Genomic DNA, 21,643 nt, shown 5'->3' on the forward strand with positions numbered 1-21,643 from the left:
TGGAGCACCTGCCAGACAGAGGGGGAAAATGCTTTTTCCACATACAGAGAACAGCCAGGGCTTGAACGCCGGATCTTCTTGCTGTGAGGTCACCGTGCTGTGCCACAATAACATTAAAAGTTACACATTTTAATTTACCCTCACCCTCCCTTTAACTGCATTGCAACCACCTCACCTGGGTCATATGGAAAGCCAAAAATGACTACTGACTGCAATGACATGTATATAAAAATAATAATAACAAAAAAAAAAATCATACAGGTCCATATTGTTTCACAAATTAAGGGGTGGAGGTGCTACTCGATAGCAACACAAAAGGTGTCACAACTCACAAAGAAGGTTTTAGTACTGTTTGTAGACTAGACTAAACTGGTACTGGTGCTGTTTTTTTTTTTTTTTTTTTTTTTTTTTTTTAAGGGCAACTACATCAGCATGCTAGCCAGTTCATCTTGATAACTTGAAATAAGAATTTTCAAGTTTTCAAACCTGAAATTTTCCGATTTTTCCAAGAAGTACAATAATTTTAGTACTATGCTCAGAAATAAAAGAAACCAAAAATATATTCTTTCCCAAATATCTTGCTACAAATTACATTCATTTTTAAATGTCCAGCAAAAGTGTGAAAAAAATGTGTTCTTAACTTGAATGAACAATATTACAGCAACAAGCCCTAATACGTCTATCATGCTCTGCAAAAATTACAGTGAAAGGGTTGATTTGACTTGATTTGATTTCATTTGTATTAAATTTGCTTGTAATTGTGGACTGTGAACCTAAACGAACCAAATACAAGAATCCAAAACAGTAAACAAATTCCTCTCAAGTGCACATCAGAGGATGAGAGCCTTCAGCTCAATGACATCCACATCGTTTTAGAGTGATTAATTTCGTCCTTGTTTGTGTGAATGTGTGTGTGTGTGTGTGTCAGTGTGCAGGTGAGTATCACGTGTCGAAGTAGTCGAGGGTGTGTGCTGTGGCACTTGGCCCAGCAGGCACAATATCTGCAGAGACGTGATGCTGTGTCTGCTGGGATGAAGCGTGCTCAGGCGTGTGTCAGCGGCTCTGAGCCCCATAAAGCCGGGTCTGTCCTGCACGCTCTAGCCCACACTCTCACTCCCTGACATGTGCCACCGCTCACTAATCCTCCACTGACGCCTCTGTACCGCATCACAGTCAGCAGCAAAACAATAAGTTGACCACTGCGGTGACCTGTGAGGGCAATCAGCTCTCGCAGCATCAGACAGTATTTCTCCTTTATGTCCACAGAAGACCATGTTGCTTTTGTATACTATTCAGTTAATGTATTGAGGCTATGCTATGGGATTATTTTATAGCATAACAGGAAACAGCAGTGAAGGTTTGTAGATAATATGCATACTGCTGCACAGAAATTAATTAATTTGTTTTGGATTAGGCACTAAGACAGTTGGAGATTTTAATGTTTGAAGCTAATATGTTTCAAAAGAAAGGATATGGATATCATTTTAATCATGGTTGAGCCGATTAGATGATAATATGATGAAGTAGTAAAAGGCGGGAAAATGTGAGCCAGGGGAGGCATCTGCTTGAGTTACCGCCTATAAGCAGCATGTTGTTTGGTTTGCATGACTCATATGGAGTAGCATCTGTGTTCTGCAAACATAAATCTGTCCAGTGGTCATATTGGTCCGATTAGTAGATGTGCTGTATGATGCAACCAAGCATTAACAGTCTTACAAGTCTGATATGCTATTCAACTGAGGATCAGTTAAATACAGGTTTATACACAAAATAATGTAATGTCAGTAATAAGTAAGCCCACATGAAGTTCTGAGCTTGAAATTAGAATGACGTGAGGGTCACTTCTGAGATACTGAGCAGAAACATTTGGCATACCATCTGGCAAAAGTGTTTTGTACTTTCCATTGCTTTGAATATATAACCCCAAAAGGGCTGTTTAAAAAAAAAAATCAATGCCAGACAAGCATGCAGTACCATTCAAAGATCATGAATGTATGGATAACTCAGTTTTAATAACGAAACTCCGCTCCATCCTCACAAAGTGCTTGATTGGATGCCACTTTCATACTTTTCAGTGAAAAATGCGAGCAGAATGGGTTACTATTTTTATCACTTCACCATATGCTGCATCTTTGTGTGTGTGTGTGTGTGTGTGTGTTTTGGGGGCGCGCGAGGGGGAGGTGGGGGGGTCACTTTGAATTAAATATCTCTCAGTAAAGAGAAATAGGAAAGATGGAAGGGAGAGGAGGGCATGACATGTGACAAAGCCCCCAAGCCAGATTAAAACCTAAGAAATTGGCGGGTACCTGGTACTTCATGTGCCGCAACCATCTGTGCCACCAGGACACCCTCTATTAACAACTGACATTTTCCCCCACAGGAAGTGGTCTGCTCTGTACAGTTGTCGGTGTATGGATTTCTGGGTTGGTTTAGATACATCTCTCAGGTCATTTAACACTTCTAATCATTAAAATCCCCTTGTGTTCCCTTGTAGCTGTGTCTTAAAGGGTGACAGTGTACCTGTTGATAACAGGTAATCCATGCGTTCTATGAGTTTTAAAGGGATCAGAAACACTAAAACATATTTTTTTTTTGAGGTATTAACTAAGATCTAGGTGTTGTTTACTAGATAATACTTCTTTATATAATTGGCCAAATCAGGAGTTCAATTGTTTTTTAAAGTGTAAAATCAAAATTAGGTAAACTTAAATCAATATTTTGAATAGGACCTTCTTTTGGATGGGCTGGATTAGGATGTCTCAACAGCCCATGCTTCTGATGCATTGCCGTTTTTCAGGGAAGTCGGAGAACTGTCTTGCACCAGTATATTTAGGTGTATCCAATGGACAGTGACATATTTATAGCCTTTCTTGTACATGCAAATCCACCACATTCAGGGTGACTGAAGCATTTGGAAGTATCTGGAAACATCTGCTGGTGTACCTAAAACACCATTTTGCACCTTGTGGGGTGCAAAATGCTCCTCCTTCATCTGACTTTGAGGTGCAGATGGTTCCCCTTGTGCCACGAGACAAAACTCTCCATCAGACTCTTGTACTGCTCTTCATTGCCCTCACTGATGCATCCCACATCTGAGGTCTGAGGTATAGACGGAGAATAAAAAAGGTCTTGTAAAGTGACCTGAATCCAAAACAACAAATAAAATAAAAGGGCAAAATAATTAAAGAAAAAGATGAATACAAAGAACAGAAAGAACTTACAATTACATATTAAGAAATTACTCTAACATATTCAAAAGTGAAAATAAAAAATATGACAAAGTCTGGACAGAGCATACAAGAATAAGAGAGGGGAATACAATACAATACAATACAATACAATACAATACAATATACTTTATTGTCCTCGTGGAGAAATTTGTCTTGGACTCAGATGCTGCACACATAAATGCCTCCACAGTTGCAGTAAAACAAAGTCCATGTGAACAAAAAACAGCACCAGCTGCACCAGTCCCAACAACAAACAGCCCACGATCTGTATGAAGCAGCAGCACGAGTCCGGGTCACCAGCAGGGCAGCGCCACTGGAAATCCATTCAAAGAGTGATTGACATTCAAGTGAAGTGTATGCTTTGCAGACAAACTGCGAAATAACTATCCTTACCATAACTTATGATTGGCAAACAGGCAATTCTGCACCTGTCTTAAAATCTGTATGATCAGAGGTACATTTCTGTAGAAAATTAGATTTTTTTTTTTTTTTTTTTTTTTTAAAATAACAGTTATTTTGCACATGACAAAACACTCTGTCCGCAGTAGTTTCTAGTTTTGCAGAGGTTTTAAATTTCCCACAGTGTGTTAATTTGCAGGCTGCTAGTATGTATGCCAGTGGCCAACACTTGCTCTTCAAGGCTGATGCACTAACGAGTAGATGTTTTCCCCGTGACACCACAGTGAAACCAGAGGGACCAGAACCAAGTCCATTAATGCCCGTATTTAGGTAAACATTGTTAGTGCTGGCAAGTGTGCACTTAATAATGACCTTGACTGGTTACATTATGACTTGATAATTAATAGCGAGTGACTAATTATGGTTTACCACCATTAGTACATGCAGGATCTGATATGAAATCATATATACTTCTTGAAATTCTTTGTGAAGTTTCTGTAGCCATAACCATAAAAACACTAGTCAGGCTACATGGCCCCACACCACTTTGGTCAATGAATAAGTTGCACCAGTGTTTAATTGACTTAGTTAAACGAGCTTACATGCCTATGATATTTACTCAGGCAATTGATTTCCTCATTCTTATTATTCTCTTTTGGATGGCAGATGGTGGGCTGCTGGTAATCCCAGCTGGCCATTGGTCTGACCCCTTAACCCCACCCACCCATCAACCCCGCAAACACCCCCAACCTTAACGTACCCGCTCAGCTGCATGACCAAAGAGCTGCTTTAACTGGTGAGTAATGGCTGTGTCAGCAGTCAGTAGATGAGCCTGGGTGGTTTGGAGTGGGGGTGTGTCGAGCCACAATGAAGTTAAGTGGGAGCCTGTGCTGTTAAAGCTGCACTCATGCAGCCATGGACATTTCCTGCTAGATGCAACATCATGGGAGAGAAACTGAACTTCTGACCAATCTTAACTGAAGTGTGTGGTTTGGGTTTATGATTATATCCATTGAGAAAAAAGTTAGCAAATGACGCACCAATGGGAAAGTACAGTGCTTCTTAAAGTTTATCCATCCATCTGGTAAGGGTGTGGGGTGGGGAGTGGGGGGGCAAGTGATACTGTAGCTTATAGAAATGTAACAATGGTCATTTCAGTTACCTCATTTCGTATAATCTGCTTGCTTCCTCTGTATTTCCAGCGGGACCCTAATCTAAAGTCATCTGAGCTAATCCTCAGCAGTAGTGCTTGAGGTAAATTAGGTCTTTGAGTGATAGCCATCTGCCAGACGTGTGTCTAATTAGTCTCTTTTACTCATCCAATGCAAAGATGAAATTTAGATGGGTGAGGTGCAGAGGGAGTCTGCTACTGAATCTAAAGGTATACAGCCAGTACAAATCACTGTGATCTGCTTCTGGCTGCCCTTCGCTTTCTAGAGGCACAAAAAGCACCTTATTTAACTGTCATACTGTCATTTAGTTACCATATATAAAACAATCATTTACTAATCAGCTGCTCATGGTTTATAAATTCTGTATGATTCCCATATGAGGAACAGTTACAAGAGTACATTCCAAAATAACTGAGAAGAGAAAAATTAAATCATTATTGAGCACATTTCCAAATGGTTTAAGTCTGCAAAGTTGAGCTAGTACAGTAATTTTGTTGTGAATTTAAATCTATGTCTGGTTGTATTTCCACAATTGGTTAAAAATAGTTTAAGAAAGACTCAAGTATAGTTTATGGACACTTCTGATTTAAGTACGTTCTGTTATTTTACCTCGTGTAGTAATACTCTGCATGTAACAGAATACCTCAGTTGACATTCAAAAGGATTATACAAATCTTAGGTTGATTCACCATTGAACTCAACTGTGGACTCATCGGATGTGCCTATCCAAAGTTGTTTTGTTTCTTCAGCTTTCAGTTCCACAAACTGCATTTCATGCCAAACCCACTGAGATTAAAAAAAAAATCAAAGAGATATCAATATAATATGTCCCTTATTGTTTGAACTCTGAAGCACATTCTTAGAAAAGTACATTGTAAATTTAAGTCTCCTCTAATAATGGTGATTAATGACTGCATGACATTTGTAAAACAAAATTTTATCAGGTGTTTTGTCTCTCTTGTTTTCTTTCTGGTTGCTCTGCGCTCTGTTAGCATTCAGCATTCAAATCAAAGTGATCCTCACAGTCAGCAGCAGTTGGCTGTTGAAGTGTTTCTGGATCTCCTAAACAAACCGCGGGACTCTGAGCTGCATCAAGGGGCTCAGCCGAGGTCCAATCTGACATTTATCTCTCTCGGCCGTTCTGCTGATGGCAGCGCGACGTTGCTTTAGGAAGCAGCTGTTTACTGTCAGAGATCTAGGTCAGGACAAAGTGCCAGCTAGCTAGACACAGGGCCAATGAGGTTGTTTGGATGGGTTTACAACAATTGCAGCTTCCCATGAATTCATAAGACACAATAGCTTTTTCATTAACCTCTGTGCCATTAAGGTGTTTTAATACAATGTACCATTTGTAGACCCAACGTAATATACAATACAATATACTGGACCTTCTCTTGCAGCACCAAAATAAGTGTTTTGTAGGGCATAGCAGATGATGACAAATTGTCTCTTGTCCACACCTGTTGGAACAGTGTGCATTTTACAAACACTTTAAATAGTTAACCTTCTCAAAAAACCTAAATAAAAAGTCGGTGTCTTCTTTTTAGCTACTCAAATGTCACCATTCCTTCAGATTGTGGAGTACAGGCAGCATGATCAGTGAATCTGAAGTGTCTGGCCATGCCAACAGAGATTCTGACATTTGAGGTGCACAAAACAGTATTGCAGTTAATCTCTCCCAAACAGTTAAATATGTCTGCAAATTGGGAAATCACAGGCCCTTTTCTGCAGCTATAACCCTGTAACCCTAACCCTAACCTTCTCAAATCTAGAAAAAAATGAATAAATACAATCGCTCATTAGGCCAGTGTAAGCCTGCGGTCAGTATTCACGTTGCGCGATAAGCTGAATGATGTGATGATGATCAATCTGCTCCCAGAGCTTTCCACCTGACACACAGGTAAGAGGCTCAGGTAGATGCTACAATCAGATCCCACAGGCAGCTTTATCACACTATTATATAACACACACACACACGCACGCACACGCACACACACTGATACAGGGCTGATGTGAGGACGCAGCCACACTGCCATCGTCAGCATTGGACAGATCAGATTTACTCCCGCCCGACCCCCCCGACCCCTCCCCCACCACACACACACACACACACACACACACACACACACACACTCCTCCTTGAGTTCCCTATATGATCCATGGTAACACTCTCCCTGTGTGTGTGTGTGTGTGTGTGTGTGTGTGTGTGTGGTGGGGGGGGGGATTTTATCCTCTTTCATATGAGAGGTCTGGTCAGGCTCAACAGGTTACTGAGTGTTAGCAGCGAGTGATGTAACCAGGTGACTCTTGTGTAATGTACTGTACTGTATGAACAACAGGTATTATGCGCTTTGGGATTACTTCAGCATTTATTCCCATTTATTATTCAACACAGAGGCGTAAATATGAAGCAATGAAATGACGCAGATTAAAAATTGATTGCCCAAATTTTGGTATTTCAAAAAACTAAAATTATTTCACACACTGAAAGTAGTCTTAGATCTCACTGATTCTTGGGAATTTGGATAAAACAGGTTTTAATTCTGGGAAAAAAAAGTGTGTTAAATTACAAAATCTGAAGGTATATCCTTATAGGCCAAGGTCTTGGCTGTTCAGCAATGTACCGGTGCAACCTCCTCATTTTGCATTTTTTTCATAAAATAGGTTTTTCCAGTTATTAGGCTACTTTGTTTTTGTCAACACCGTCACCGTAATGTTTTTTTTTTTTTAATTTGAAAAACATATTTTTTGTATTAAAGAGACTATTACTTTAATAACTCAGCAGCACCAAAGAAACATATTGTAAGCATTTTCATTTAAAACCAATATAACTGCCTCTGACGGTGGTGACACTAATCTGACGGTGGTGACAGTGGCCTCATTAAAACATACATTTCCAAAATTTATACCGCTCAAGTCAATGGCTTCTTGCTTAACAACTTTATTTAACTATTTGGTATAAAAAATAACAATCCTGAGCACTGTTATAAGCATTTTTCAGACTTCAGTCATCACCGTCAGACAGAAAACCTGACGGTGGTGACGTCTGACGGTGGTGACAAAAACCTGCTCTTTCACATGATCAGCATGAGTTGTTCACATTAGCCAGCTTGTTTTCGCCCTGTTGCTACCTGCATCAGACCTCTTCTTAAAAAGTATACATTTATTCCATAATCTAATTTAATATTTTTTATACAGAAGTGACGGTGTTGACAATTTATGGTTGTGACAGTAGCAGTGTCCAAAAATATGAAGAGATTTAAGAGAAAACAGCAAACTTCCAGGAGCCTGAGCGGTCTTGAAGCATGCAGTAGAGCTGAAGGTTTGAAAAGGGATCCTCAGGAATGTAACTGACCTTGTAGTTTTTTAATTATTTTTTTTAAATAAATATCTGACGGTGGTGACGAATATCTGGGACACATTTTGAGCAACCACAAAATAATAGTAAATATTGTTCAAAACCCATCGTTTGACATATTTGGTATCTTTGAAAACCTTTGGATTTCCACTAGAATTTAAAATGTGAATCTGAACTACGCTGCACAGTATTTTTATGGCAAAGTCCATTTCCACCATTAGTACATGCAGGTCCAGATTTCCACACTCAAGTGACGAAGTGCCGCTGAGCAAGACACTGAACCACTGACAGCTCCTGATGAGCGTGCATGGCAGCCCACACCACTGATGTGTGACTGTGAGATATACATTGCAAAGTGCTTTACATTTAGTGGTAAACTAGAAAAGCACTTTTTGATGACCTGGCTGACCATGATGACCATGAATCCTGCACTTGCTGGGTAAACTGGGAGTGGATGTGTCCCAGTTTCCACCGGCTGTTCCCTCATTGCTGAGCTTCAGCTTCTGGTGTATCTGTGTATCTGCACATCTTCCCATCGTGCTCATCTGCTGCGTATTTCCATGTGGAGACAGTGTGCCATACAGAGTGAGCTAAACTTGTTCCACGGCAATAAATGGGCTGCTGACTCTCTCTGGCTGTTGTGTTTTCCTGTCTGTTTGTAGCGAGACAAGTTGTGAAACTTAGATCTGATTGCTCTTGGCCCAAGGATCAGCTGATAAGATTTTAGTAACGGTCTTGTTCTTGGATGTACGCCATTAAACCATTTTTGTTTTTTTAGCTATATTACACTGCATTCCAGTATTGGTGGTCCAGTCCAGCATCCGGTTATGAAAACGTGTTGCATTCATGTGGCACTTTGTTGGAAAATCAAAACCAGAAGTCGTATCATCAATATATACCGTTACACATGCAAGTTGTAACTTTGCAGGCTGTAAAACTGTTTGGTGTTGGTGGAGGTTTGTGCTCTATCAGTCTGAGACTGATATGAAATATAACAGACAGTCATTAATGTCATTACATAACAATGCTCCCCTAATCGTACTTTGAATTCTAATATTAGGCTGCTCCCATCCTAATCTATTTGTCTTGGCATAATCTATGGCCTGCTCAGGTAAGCAAGTCTTCACTTAAAACTCGTCTTGATAGTGTCATAGCGTGCCGCGGGCTGGCAGCTGATTATGTAAACTCTTCATAATACTGTGATTGGCCCGGCTAACCGGCTGCAGGTCGTCATCTGAACAACAGCCACACTGTCATCTTCTAAACATAGACAGATCTGATCCTCAGCTCAGTGCCTCCAGCCCGTCATACTCATATGGCAGGTGTCACTTTTCAACAACCGCCTGGCGACACACCACACTGAATTCTTCTAAAATGCCTTTTGGTTGCCTTGAAGGATCCACCAATGTGTAACCCCTACCATTTACATAAACATGTGTCATACATTAATATTACAATAATATAAAAACCTTTACAAACAATAAAAACATGATAAATTCAACAGAGCTTTTCTCATGAAGTATTTTAAGTATGTAAGTGATCTATCTATCTATCTATCTGCCTGTCTCCCTGTCATATCTATCTTTTTTATTTAGTAATTTACTCATTCTTGTATCTAACATTTATTTATGAGTATGGATGTATCCTAATTCAAAGAATATGCAATAAACACTACTGTATTGTTTATAAAAATATAAATATGAACAAACGACATCTTTGTATAGTTAAAGCTCACCTATGACTCTCAGTCCCTGAGAGAAAAGTTCAGTCAATATGAAAAGTATCTCAAAATATGTGTGGATTCTTTCCTTTTTCTTTTTTTTTTCTTTTCTTGATCTTCATTTAATTAAAGGTTTGTGATAAGGATTGGGTAAAGCTGATAAAAAGCAGAAAAGAGATCCAGAGAGCACATACAAGCAAAAACAAAGCTCATAAATCTGATATCAGCTGTGATATGATAGAGGTTCGTCCTGACAAGAAAAATTTTGAGTCCTTGCAGTTAATTTTTCACAGTGAATTAATGGTTCATTTGCTGTAACTGGTAACTTTGATGTGTCTGGGGGACCCATTTCCCCCCCGTGGATAGTTTTCTTTGTTTGTTTCTGTAAGCAATGTAATATGTATTATGTATTATGCTATAGTTTTTTTTTTTTTTTTTTTTTCACTTTATTGAGTTTCAAATTTATCTCTCAAAGATACACACTCATTTGCCACTTTGTTAGGTCCACCTGTACAATCTAATATAATCCAATAGAAATGTGCTGCCATAAAGTTTACTTTTCTGTCCTCAGCCCTTGGTGCGCCGCACAAGTGGCAGCAAGTCTTGTAGCTCTCAATGTGTATTGTGTATTTTATGTGAATTGTGTATTTCCTATGTACTGTATGTATTGTACTGTGAGCTATGAGATAATCAGAATTTCCCTGAGGGGATAAATAAAGTATCTATCTATCTATCTATCTATAATCCTCAGGTTTTCTTTTTGTCACAGTAATAGAGGTGTTCATTCAGTTCTATGTTTGGCATTGAGCTCATAGTTAGCGCTGCTGTTGCACTGGACTGCATTTTATTGTTAGATGTTTCTCATATTCTGTCCCTCCCATGTATATGAATTGGGAGCACAAAAAATTAGAAACACCTCTCAAGATAATGTAGTCCAGTACAAGACCTCTGCAAACTACAGCCTCAGTAATAAACATAGAATTAAATTTACATTTCTCCACAATGTCAACCCAAAGATGAAGATTATAAACTTTCTTAAAAGCTAGAATTTATGGCAGAGCTGTTGCACTGAACTGCATTAGATTGTATAGGTGGACCTGATAAAGTGGACACTGTATGTAAATTTCACCTTTAGAAGCCTAATATGTCCCAGTGTGCACAGTGGCTGCCCTGCCACTGTGGCATGAAAAAGGTCAGCACTGAAACAAATGAGAACACTCTGGCGGCAACGCAACTCATCATGACTTAGACTTAGACTTTCTTTATTGTCATTGCACAAAAAAACACAGCAGTGAGTTTTTTGCAACGAAATGTCGTTGCTTGGCTTATGGATTACAACAAAGATGGAATTGTGGGTCAGTTTAAATAATTAAAATATAATCTATACTAGTGCGTAAAAAACAAGAGCTAAATAATAATGAGTACAAGAGAGAATAAATAGATAAAACAGAATAAACTGTAATCATAAGAATTAGGTAGAATATAAAATATAAAATATGTAATATAAAATCATTAGCAACATTTGCATGTACTCATTACAACTGCAACATTATATAATTTGTGGAGAAAAACGCACAAACACCAGAATACCGGCACGAAGAACTTTATAGCCAATAACTATGTTCCAACAAATTCGACGTGTTATATAATGCATGTTAAATTGCATGATTATGCATTTTCCAGTGTAATCATGAGGTTATAATGGTGCATACATGCTCATGATGTCATAACACGGTGCTTCATATTGCGCTTCGTTTGATAATGCATGACAGTAAGAAGACATGTGACATCACTGTACTCCATTCAGTCTGAAAATGAATAAAATAAAATAAATAAATACATCAATCTTTCATTGTTATGTAGTTTTGCTCTCAATTTTTTTTTCTCGATTTTTTTCTTGATGCAAATGGTTCCATTGCAGGTCACAAAATACGGCGTAAAAACGGGGAACCTCTCAGCTGATCTCTGAGGACTAATGAGTGCTACTGTAAATCTTGCATGGGTCAACAGTGCAGGGGCCAAGGATGAAGAGAGTACCCACCATATGGCTGAAGATGCCCACAAGGAGTGTGTGCTCTTTTAATCTTTTGAGCTAATTGTGTTTCTTCCCCCCGTCTCCTGTTGACTGTGCCTGATGCCCGAGTAGACAAAATGTGCCACAACTCTAATCTACTTAACTGCTCTCCAGGTTGTTTTCCAATTATTTTTGCGCCCTGTTTTTGTGCAGATGAAACTTGCTGACATCAACATGAATTATGCTTTCTACGCAATTTTTGTGCTTAGTGTTGAGCATTGTGACTGCTGTGAATGGGTGAGGGCGTGACAACTAACTCTGTCACCTTCAAAGTGTATATAATTCTAAAGTGAGAGATGTTTCATACATTTCTTTCAATGTAAATATATAGAAATCATCCACTATAAACCGCTGAAACAAGCTGCATTTGGTTTGTTTTGACTTAACGTTGTATAAAAATGCTTTTAAGTTGAATGAAAGTTTGTGTCCAATATAAGGTCAGACATTAGCACAATTATGAACCTGCACAAAGCAGTTACAACAGCAGAACAAACAGCAAACAGAAAAACAAGCAACAAAGAGTCACTACAGATGTCAATGCACAGATGCCAGCTGCCTCCGGTGCCAAATGGGAAAAAAAAAGAAATACAGAAACATTGAAGCAGAGCTGAGATGCTGAGATGCTGCAGACCCACTCCAGCATGAGCTAAAAGCAAACATGCTATATGGTAATAACATTTACACACTTTTTTTTCCCCACACACATGATTTTTGCAATAACACCACAACAATCATGGTTATTTAACAGCTGTTTTGAATTGCTGAATTAAAATGTTATGGCTTTCAAAATGCTCCTCCATTGCTTTTGCTGGACCCAGTTTCTGCACAAACTATGCTAAATGTACAAGTTAGGTAAAATTAATTAATTAATCAAAGAAATAATATCTATATTTAGCTTGCTCAACTGACAGCTTGCTGGCCTTTATTTCTGACAGGGCTGTCTTGTGTCTTGTATTAATTATGTTTTTTTAAAATATATTTATTTCTTCATTTTTACTAATTTTATCTATCTATCTATCTATCTATCTATCTATATATCTATCTATCTATATATATATATTATAATACTATTGTGCTGAGTTGAAAACTGAAGGGGAAAAGTTCATGCAAAGATTTTTTTTTTTTTTTTTTTTTTTTCCAGATTTGGTCCATGAGTCCCTGTCATACATGACTCTTGTGGCTGCAGCTGAAAATTGCTGCCTATGTAAATGTGTGGCTGTAATAGCCCATGTATGATGAGTTCAGCTCCTCAATAATGCATGGAGACTCTCATGAATGAACAAAATTAGCACCGGCAAAAACATTGACCATTCAAAAATCTATTATTCTCTCAGTGACCTTTCCTCCTGGCAGATAGAGGAGAGCGGATGATCTGTAGTTTGTCAAAAAGAGGCAAATGGGAGTTAATAGGCAGTTCCTTAGCAAACACTGGGAGTCATTATGAATAGGAGGCAATCACACAGATCAAATATACAGGGGGAAATAGAGCTGGAATTTAGAGGAAAAGGGGGAAAGGAGGGCAATGCAAATTGAAGGGCCTGGTAAATATAATAATGTCCAGCTCACGTAATCATCCCTTTAAATGCAGACACCGTAGAGGATTGTTGACTGATGGCTACACCGGTGGACAGAGGAGACAGGGAGAGGAAGAGAAACAGAGGGAGTTGGATGGAAACTGGTCTAAAGTTACAACTCCTCTGCTAGAGAGCTGGACTTTAACAGGATTCACTTTTTTATTTTATTCCTGTTTGGTTGTTCTACTGAGTTTGTAGTTTGATGACGACTGCTGTCCAATTAGCACCTATGTTCTGGCAATGTGACTGATTGATCCAGTAGATGAACAGTAAAGATTAAGAGGATGACAAATAAGCATGCTGCTTACACAGCGCTTGGGGCTAATCCTCCCCCCCGGCTCCCTTTTGAGGACCTGCCACTGAGGAGGACCCACAGACACTGACGGACCCTGGCAAGAGGGAGGACGCTGGGACACGCAAACTTTGTTTACTTGCAACAAGTGTCATTTCCACCTGCGGCATAACAGCAGCCCATCTGCACACTTTGGTCTCCACACCAAAGGCAGCGCAACAGCAGAGGCACCAAGGGCCTTGGTCTGCCATCTGCCCACTCTGACAGGGAGACCACAGGAGGCTGGGGAGCTGACATTCTACTCATTACTTGTGCACTTTTGTGAAGTGCACATTTACTTGTGCACTTCCCATTTTTTTCACCACAACCACCTGTTGAGGAGAGATCTACACATCTGAAGGAACCTGAACTGTGAGAGTGATACTGGACATTAAATTTTGAAATTCCATACTCCAGAGAGGAGGACGTAAAAATTAAATAAGTTCTTCTGTCATCGGTCAAGAGGATATTTCCATTAAAATGATGGAGGATCACTTGTCTAAGATCTCCATGCTGCCATCCTCCTCCCCCTCTGAGTCCTCTGGGAGCGGTGGGACTGACGACAGCAGAGGAGGTAAGAGCTCGACATGTGCACGTCCAGCAGCAGGTTCCCATGCGGCCCGAGAGCAGGGCACTTGGTCCACCTGCAGCCGCTCTCTGTTTACCAAAAAAGTTTCAAGAAGAGAAAAATTTTTGAGTTTTCTCACATATCCAATCATGAAGTTTGAATTATACGTGCAGTTGTGAGATACTAAGCATCAAAGATTTGTCACATCTGTCATTTTTCTGACTTTATAAATATTGAGCCCTAAAAGGTTATTCTGTTTTTTAAATAACATCTTGCATACATAAAGTAACATTCAAAAATCATTAATATGTCAGTAGCTCAATTTTGATTAAAAAAAAAGATAAAGAATCTTACAATTTCAAGCTCATTCTGTCAACACATTTTTTCAAATATATTTGTATGTATTTATACTTAAATTTTTTTGTCATTATAATTTTTTTACTGAAAAGTTTTGATAAACCACATTTTGAGATGTTCACATGCAAACACATAAAACTATTTCTGATTTGCTTGGTTCTATCAAACTTCAAAATGTTGGATAATGCTGTTGAAATCTCTGCCAAAATTATGTTTATTCAGATTATCATCATTATCTTATCTTATTTTTTTTTTAAGTTTTTTGCACTGAATGTATGGTCTTCAGTCTGCTATAAGAAATTAATTTAATTTCATAATCATCCAAATTTTAAGCTCTGACGGTTGTTGCAGTGTTGACTCATGCTTGCTTGACTGTCAGTCCACATACAAACCTGCAGACCCTGCAGATGGCACAGCCACATCTCTGAAATAATAGACGCCACACTAGAGCAGAGCAAATGACACTAACCGACCCGCCTGTGTTGACTTGCAGCCAAGAGTCCTGCCCCGGGCAAAGCCCTGAGCCCGGCTCTGCTCTGCAAAGTGTGTGGAGACACCAGCAGCGGGAAGCACTATGGCATCTACGCATGCAATGGCTGCAGCGGCTTCTTCAAACGCAGCGTGAGGCGGAGGCTCATTTACAGGCAAGGAAACGCTCTATGCTTTTTCTGTTGGTTGACTATTGTCTGATGCAATTGAATTTGGGCTCATGGATTGAAGGTTTGGAGTATCTCATGTCTTTCAAAGCCAACAAATATCAAGATTTGTAATTTCTCAGTCCCGATAAAACAGTTAGAGTGGAATTGCATAATCTGGGGACAAAATGAAAGTGTAAAGGTTCTACTCTTTTCAGTGTTTTACAATACATATTATATAATCACTGATTATAAACGTAAAAAAGTAAACCTTCAATGGAAATTGTTAATAGGCTCTTAGACAATAATTTTCATATTTCTTCAAGTAATAATATAGCTCAAAATAGATGCATGGCTGATTTTGATTTTAAAAGCATTCCTCTGGTTTAACAGGTGCCAGGCTGGCACCGGCATGTGCCCAGTGGACAAGGCCCATCGCAACCAGTGCCAGGCATGTCGGTTGAAGAAATGCCTGCAGGCTGGCATGAACAAAGATGGTGAGTGTGTGAAACTACATTTACCATGCAGAAAGCATTTCCAATGTTCCCATAGGCTGAAGGCGAAAAAACTGGAGGTGGCATGATGATTTCCTCTGTCAGAGTCTGTGGAAGTGACAAAGTGACATGCAGTAGAATCTAATCTCACTTCATCTTCTTTTTTTCTGTTTATTTCCCTTTTCTCAATGCTTTCTCCTCATCCCACTCTCTCCTTCTTCTGTGCCATTCTCTATCTCTCTTTCTCACTTGCAGCTGTGCAAAATGAACGGCAGCCCCGCAGCACAGCCCAGGTGCGTCTAGACTCTATCGACGTAGACCCAGAGAAGGAGCATCTGGCCACCACACGGGAGCCCACCTCCTCCTCCTCTTCCTCCTCCTCCTCTTCCTCCTCCACCGGCTCTGTCATCACATGGCCCCACATCACCTCCTCCATGTCCATCAGCTCCTCTGTCGGCCCTCAGCGCTGCATCAGTCCGCAGAACAACCACCGTTTCATGGCTAGCCTCATGACGGCCGAGACCTGCGCCAAGCTGGAGCCCGAGGACGGTGAGGGCAGTTTGGCTTTTGAAAGCAGAGGCAGGTGGCAGGCAGTCGAGGCTTCAGCTAGGAGTCACAGGAGTCATGGCCTTGATGTGACATATCTGTCTCCAATCATTTAGTAAAATAAATAAATTAATTAAAGTCACAGTGAAACAACATTTTGAGAGGAACTTGCTTCTGTAATTTAACATCCTCTCTGTGCAAACAGGATTGTGCAAAAGTTTGTAATTTTAATAATGGTTGGCACTTTTATATGTGCCTATTGGTACACCATGCAGAAATCTCTTTCCAGACAATAAAATGTGACTTTACTGTATTTTACCATAAAGTTACCTCATTAAGATTTAGGTGGATTAACTCAATTCCACGCTTAAAAAAGTGATTTTACCCTCGACTCCATGTCTGATTCAGCATTTTCTGTTTCAGTTGACGAGAACATTGATGTGACCAGCAATGAGCCAGAGAGAGCATCCTCAGAGTACCACATGGCTCTGTACCCGTCCAGCTCTGAAAACGTGTATGAGACCTCAGCGCGGCTACTCTTCATGTCAGTGAAGTGGGCCAAGAACCTGCCAGTGTTTTCCAACCTGCCCTTCAGAGACCAGGTGAGAACCAACACTGTTTTAGAAATCACGTTGCATCCATGGAAATTGCAATACAGCTGCTTCATGGACTGCTGGACAATCACAAATGAATATCAGTACAAACGCAAGAGGAAAAGACCATTGGCTAACCTGCACCCTCCCAAATCACACCATGGTTGATGATTGGCAGCTCCTTTAACACCAATGGTATTCTTAGTTCTAGTTTTTCTGAAACTAGAAGAGGGTAAACATATTGGAAGCAATTTTTTTCCCCATTAGTCTTTCACTCCTTCTACCATCTGGCAAGAAACTCTGAAGGCCTGAGCTCCATTTGCTCTGGAGGAACAGCGCCCTCTTCCTAAAGCAATTGAGCAGATTTCCCTCCAAATCAGACCCCGTGGCACAAAATGGAAAATACCGACAGTCTTATTGAGAGTGATCTTGTTTGTTTATAGCTATGATTCTAATCTCTTAAAATGAATATGGTAATAATTTATTGATGATAAAATGATATGCCTCTTTCACTGAGTAGATTTTACACAAAATGTCTGAGGGCTAAATTCCACATAGTCCCTCAAAAAGCTCATAACTCAATATCGAAGTGTAAACCTGACAGCAGCAACTACGATGCACTTTTGCATTTATCCAGAGAGGTTTTAAAAGAGTTTTTTTTAAGTCCATAGGGTTATAAAAATTTGCCAACTCTTGGAAGAGCATGCAATTCTTCAGTTGAAGACAAAAACTGAAACCACACTGAAGTGATGTTGATGTTGATAAACAACTGTATGGTCATATGTTTTCCCTCCTGCGTGCTCCTTCAGCTGTGACCCATCATGTCTCCCCAGGTGATCCTGCTGGAGGAGGCGTGGAGCGAGCTCTTCCTGCTCTGTGCCATCCAGTGGTCCCTGCCGCTGGACAGCTGCCCGCTGCTCTCCCTGCCTGATCTCTGCCCCGGCATGCAGGGCAAAACCAGCTACACCAGCCTGGACCTCCGGCTCCTCCAGGAGGTCTTCAGCCGCTTCAAGGCCCTGGCAGTCGACCCCACTGAGTTTGCCTGCCTCAAGGCGATAGTGCTCTTCAAGCCAGGTGAGGAACACAGTTTGGGGTGATGGCGATTTTTTTCACTGCAATTTTGTGAGCAATAGGTAATAAAAAAAGGAGTAAGGAACCAATAAAAAGAAAATATAGCAATGAAATGGAATGTAAAATAGAAAATGGTCTAATTAAATTATTATTAATCAATTTCAGTTATATTATAACATTGTAATAGTAATTACAATTTCCATTTGAAGAGGAAACAAATTTAATATAGATATAGAACCACAATTTCTGTAACTTATCATATCAATGAGGGTTTTAACAGTATTTAACAGTTTAAGAATATACTGAATTTCTACTCAGTTTTAGAACATTTAAAATGATAATACACGATCACATACATCAGTAATATATTTGATGTTGCCTTGCTTATTGTATTTTATTCATGTATTTATTTATTTTTGTCCACAGAGACTCGTGGCCTGAAAGATCCAGAACAAGTGGAAAATCTCCAGGATCAGTCCCAGGTGATGCTGGGACAGCACATCCGCTCACACTACCCCAGCCAACCAGCCAGGTAATACACTGTTAAATAAAACCACTCCTTAAATGCTGCTGGTAGTTAAAGAAAAAAAATCATCATTACCTATCAAACTGTAATGTTGGATAGATTCCAGAAATAATTTTGCGATGAAGTGTTCCAGTTTACGTTTTGGTGTGCATGCTTTCCATCACCCAGCCTCATCTGCTTCTGCTTTAGTTTGTTAGTTAGTTGATTCAGATGAAATAACACCAAAATCTGATGTTACATTTGTTTTTAACTGCAAATACGAAATATAATGTGACTTTTTTTATACTTTAGATTGCAAAAGCATTTGCCACAATCAAACTCCACTGTAGCTGTACCTACATTTGATCATGCATAGGGAAAAAAAATGCAAAATGAGTGCAGGAATTCAAAGTAGATCAGCAGCAGTGTTTGTTTCGCAGTTCCAGAATACTTTTTTTTTTTTTTAGTGGATTCATCCTATAATGTTGTGATAGAGAGTTTCACATGCTTGGTTTGTGCTGATAAGATTGATTGCATGCAAGGATTATTGCTTTTGTTGTTTACATCAAGACATTAAATTCCTCATCTCGTCTGTGTGCAGGTTCGGGAAGCTGCTTCTCCTGCTTCCTTCTCTGCGTTTCGTGAACTCAGAGCGGATAGAGCTGCTGTTCTTCCACAGGACCATTGGCAATACGCCCATGGAGAAACTGCTGTGTGACATGTTCAAAAACTAAACACCCAGACACTTGTGCAGTCATGATTTATCTCCTTGTTTGGAGGGAAGAAATGTTGAAGTAGAGACTGGTCTATTTGCTTTGTACTCTGTATACTGATCAAATCAGAGATTATGCATGCTTTTTTTTTTTTTTTTTTTAAAAGGCCACTTTAATATTTGTTTGCTGTTATTCCATCCAGTCATGTTCCATTTAAAAATTATGTTGAGCTTATGTCATGCTGTCTGTTTGTATAATATTAGTTTTGATTTGTCTCCTAAGTGAATTATGACTACAATTTATCTTCCAGTTTCTAGCATTTCTTTTTTTTCTTTCCTTTTTTGGGTGAAAATTGAAATGTATATTTTTTATTTGTTTGGTGGTAGATATATTCCTGCTATTGTACATGTGCATGTTGTATTCATATTGTCATGTCTTGATAAAGATAAACTTGCTTGAAAATTGTTTTGACTCCATTTCATCACACACTTGAGGAGATGTGCTGTAATGTTTAGGCATGCTTTGCATTAATTAAGGGAGCTGGTGCTCTTCTACTTTATTTAAAGAGGTGCATTTAAGGAGGGCAAGGAGGGCAGTGAGACACTGAATTGGGAAGGAAAATGAAAGTGAATTAGGATGAAATCAGAAATACTTAGTTTGGAATGAAACGGTGATCATTTGCACAGAGCCTGGACCCTCGCCCCTATGAAGAATCAATCAAATAGCGCCCTCTTCTGTCCGGCTCAGCCCAGCACTAATAATTGCCAGAGAAGGTCCTTCTATAAATGTCCTCTGCCATTGTGATAATTAGTACAAATATTTTTCAATGTTAAGCTGCATTTTATCAGCTGACAGACACATTTAAAAATAATAATTTTAATCATATTTCCCCCAGGTTTTTTTTTTTTTTTTTTTTTTTTTTTTTTTTTTGGTTGGTTCAGAATAAGGATATTTCCTTGCAGACAGAGCCTACAAGATGGATAACACTCAAAATATCTGAAAAATTATGAACAGAATGCATTATGTGCACAGACATCAGTTTGAAAGAAATTCCACATTGCATGAAATTCAAGAAACAGCTTCATGCTGTGTATTCATGTTGATCATATTTTGTAGAATAACACTTTTGTTTGCACGACATGCTTTGTCAAAACTCTTCGGGAATGACTGTCAAGGCATGTATGCACACACACAAACGCACATGCACATGCACATGCACCGGATTTACCTAAGCACTTGATAACTGCTCAAATGTCATTTGGAAACATCTAAGAGATTATCTTGCACACACAGTCAGTCATGTCATGAGAAGGTTGATAATTAGTGAATTACAAAGCCCTTTAATGGTACTGTGCTTTTCATGATTCTCACAGACATTTCACACAGACATAAAATGAAGAGGAAAAAATAAGAATAGTTAAGAATTAACACAATTTGAAAATGAAAATACAAAATAGGATTATAAAGACCTGAGAAATAAGACCAGAAAGTAAATTTTAAACAAGTGAAAAAGCTATTTTATAAACTCATGAAACTTCAAATTGAAATGGCATCTGTTTCAGAACGAGAGCTCAGTGTTACCTTGGTGGAAAGGGCATGCACCTCTAGAAAAGCTATTTAAACTTTAGAATAATGAAAAAAGTTTTCTTATACTTTCCATTTTCTGCGTTGAATGGTAATTGGGAGGCCACTTAAAGACTCCTCTTGGAACTTAACTAAATCTCTGAGTCCTATCTCTGGGTAATAAATGTCTCTGCAGGGACAATTTGCCATCTCGTTTGGAGATGGATGTCTGGAGGCAGTGGAGCCTGTACGTTTAAAGTGGAAATAGTAGCCTATGATTGCCATGGTAAGGGACAATCATCACGACAGAACCATCAGAAATGTTCGAGCATTAGCTGAACATAGTTATGACATGATGCTATATACTGACAACAGTCTCTATCAATAACTGTTTCTATTGTCTATTACTAGTAAAGATATTATTTTGTTGTTGTTTTAGAGGTGTGCATGTGTGTGTGTGTGTCTTGATCAGTGGAGGCGTACTTTCTCTAACTGGCTGGCACTTTGTCACTAACTGAGTGGGATTTATCAGAGATTAGAAAGAGCACACTCATTCAGCTCATAAGAGACTGATGTCACCAGAAATAACTCTCATTATCTCGTCATACGGCTGAATAACCACATCTGATTGGCTAATGGATGCACTCTGAGAGCTGTTGTTTCTGAATGACAGATTGTTAACTGGCGCCACCTTGAGGCAAAAAGACCTCTGCAGTCAGTTTGGGAAGCGTCTTATCACA

General features: G+C 39.3%; 1 protein-coding gene across 1 annotated transcript; it reads left to right on the forward strand.

The window, feature by feature from the left end:
- The first annotated feature begins 13,852 nt into the window (after positions 1 to 13,852).
- LOC115357039 (photoreceptor-specific nuclear receptor-like) lies at positions 13,853 to 19,805 on the forward strand. The gene is made up of 8 exons (XM_030048376.1): positions 13,853 to 14,432; positions 15,277 to 15,427; positions 15,812 to 15,915; positions 16,168 to 16,461; positions 16,882 to 17,060; positions 17,885 to 18,125; positions 18,549 to 18,654; positions 19,229 to 19,805. Exons 1-8 carry the CDS (start codon positions 14,339 to 14,341, stop codon positions 19,359 to 19,361), a joined length of 1,302 nt encoding a protein of 433 aa, XP_029904236.1. The 5' UTR covers positions 13,853 to 14,338; the 3' UTR covers positions 19,362 to 19,805.
- Positions 19,806 to 21,643: the final 1,838 nt, after the last annotated feature.

The sequence above is a fragment of the Myripristis murdjan genome, chromosome 3 (genome assembly GCF_902150065.1).
Source record: "Myripristis murdjan chromosome 3, fMyrMur1.1, whole genome shotgun sequence".
NCBI lineage: Eukaryota > Metazoa > Chordata > Actinopteri > Holocentriformes > Holocentridae > Myripristis > Myripristis murdjan.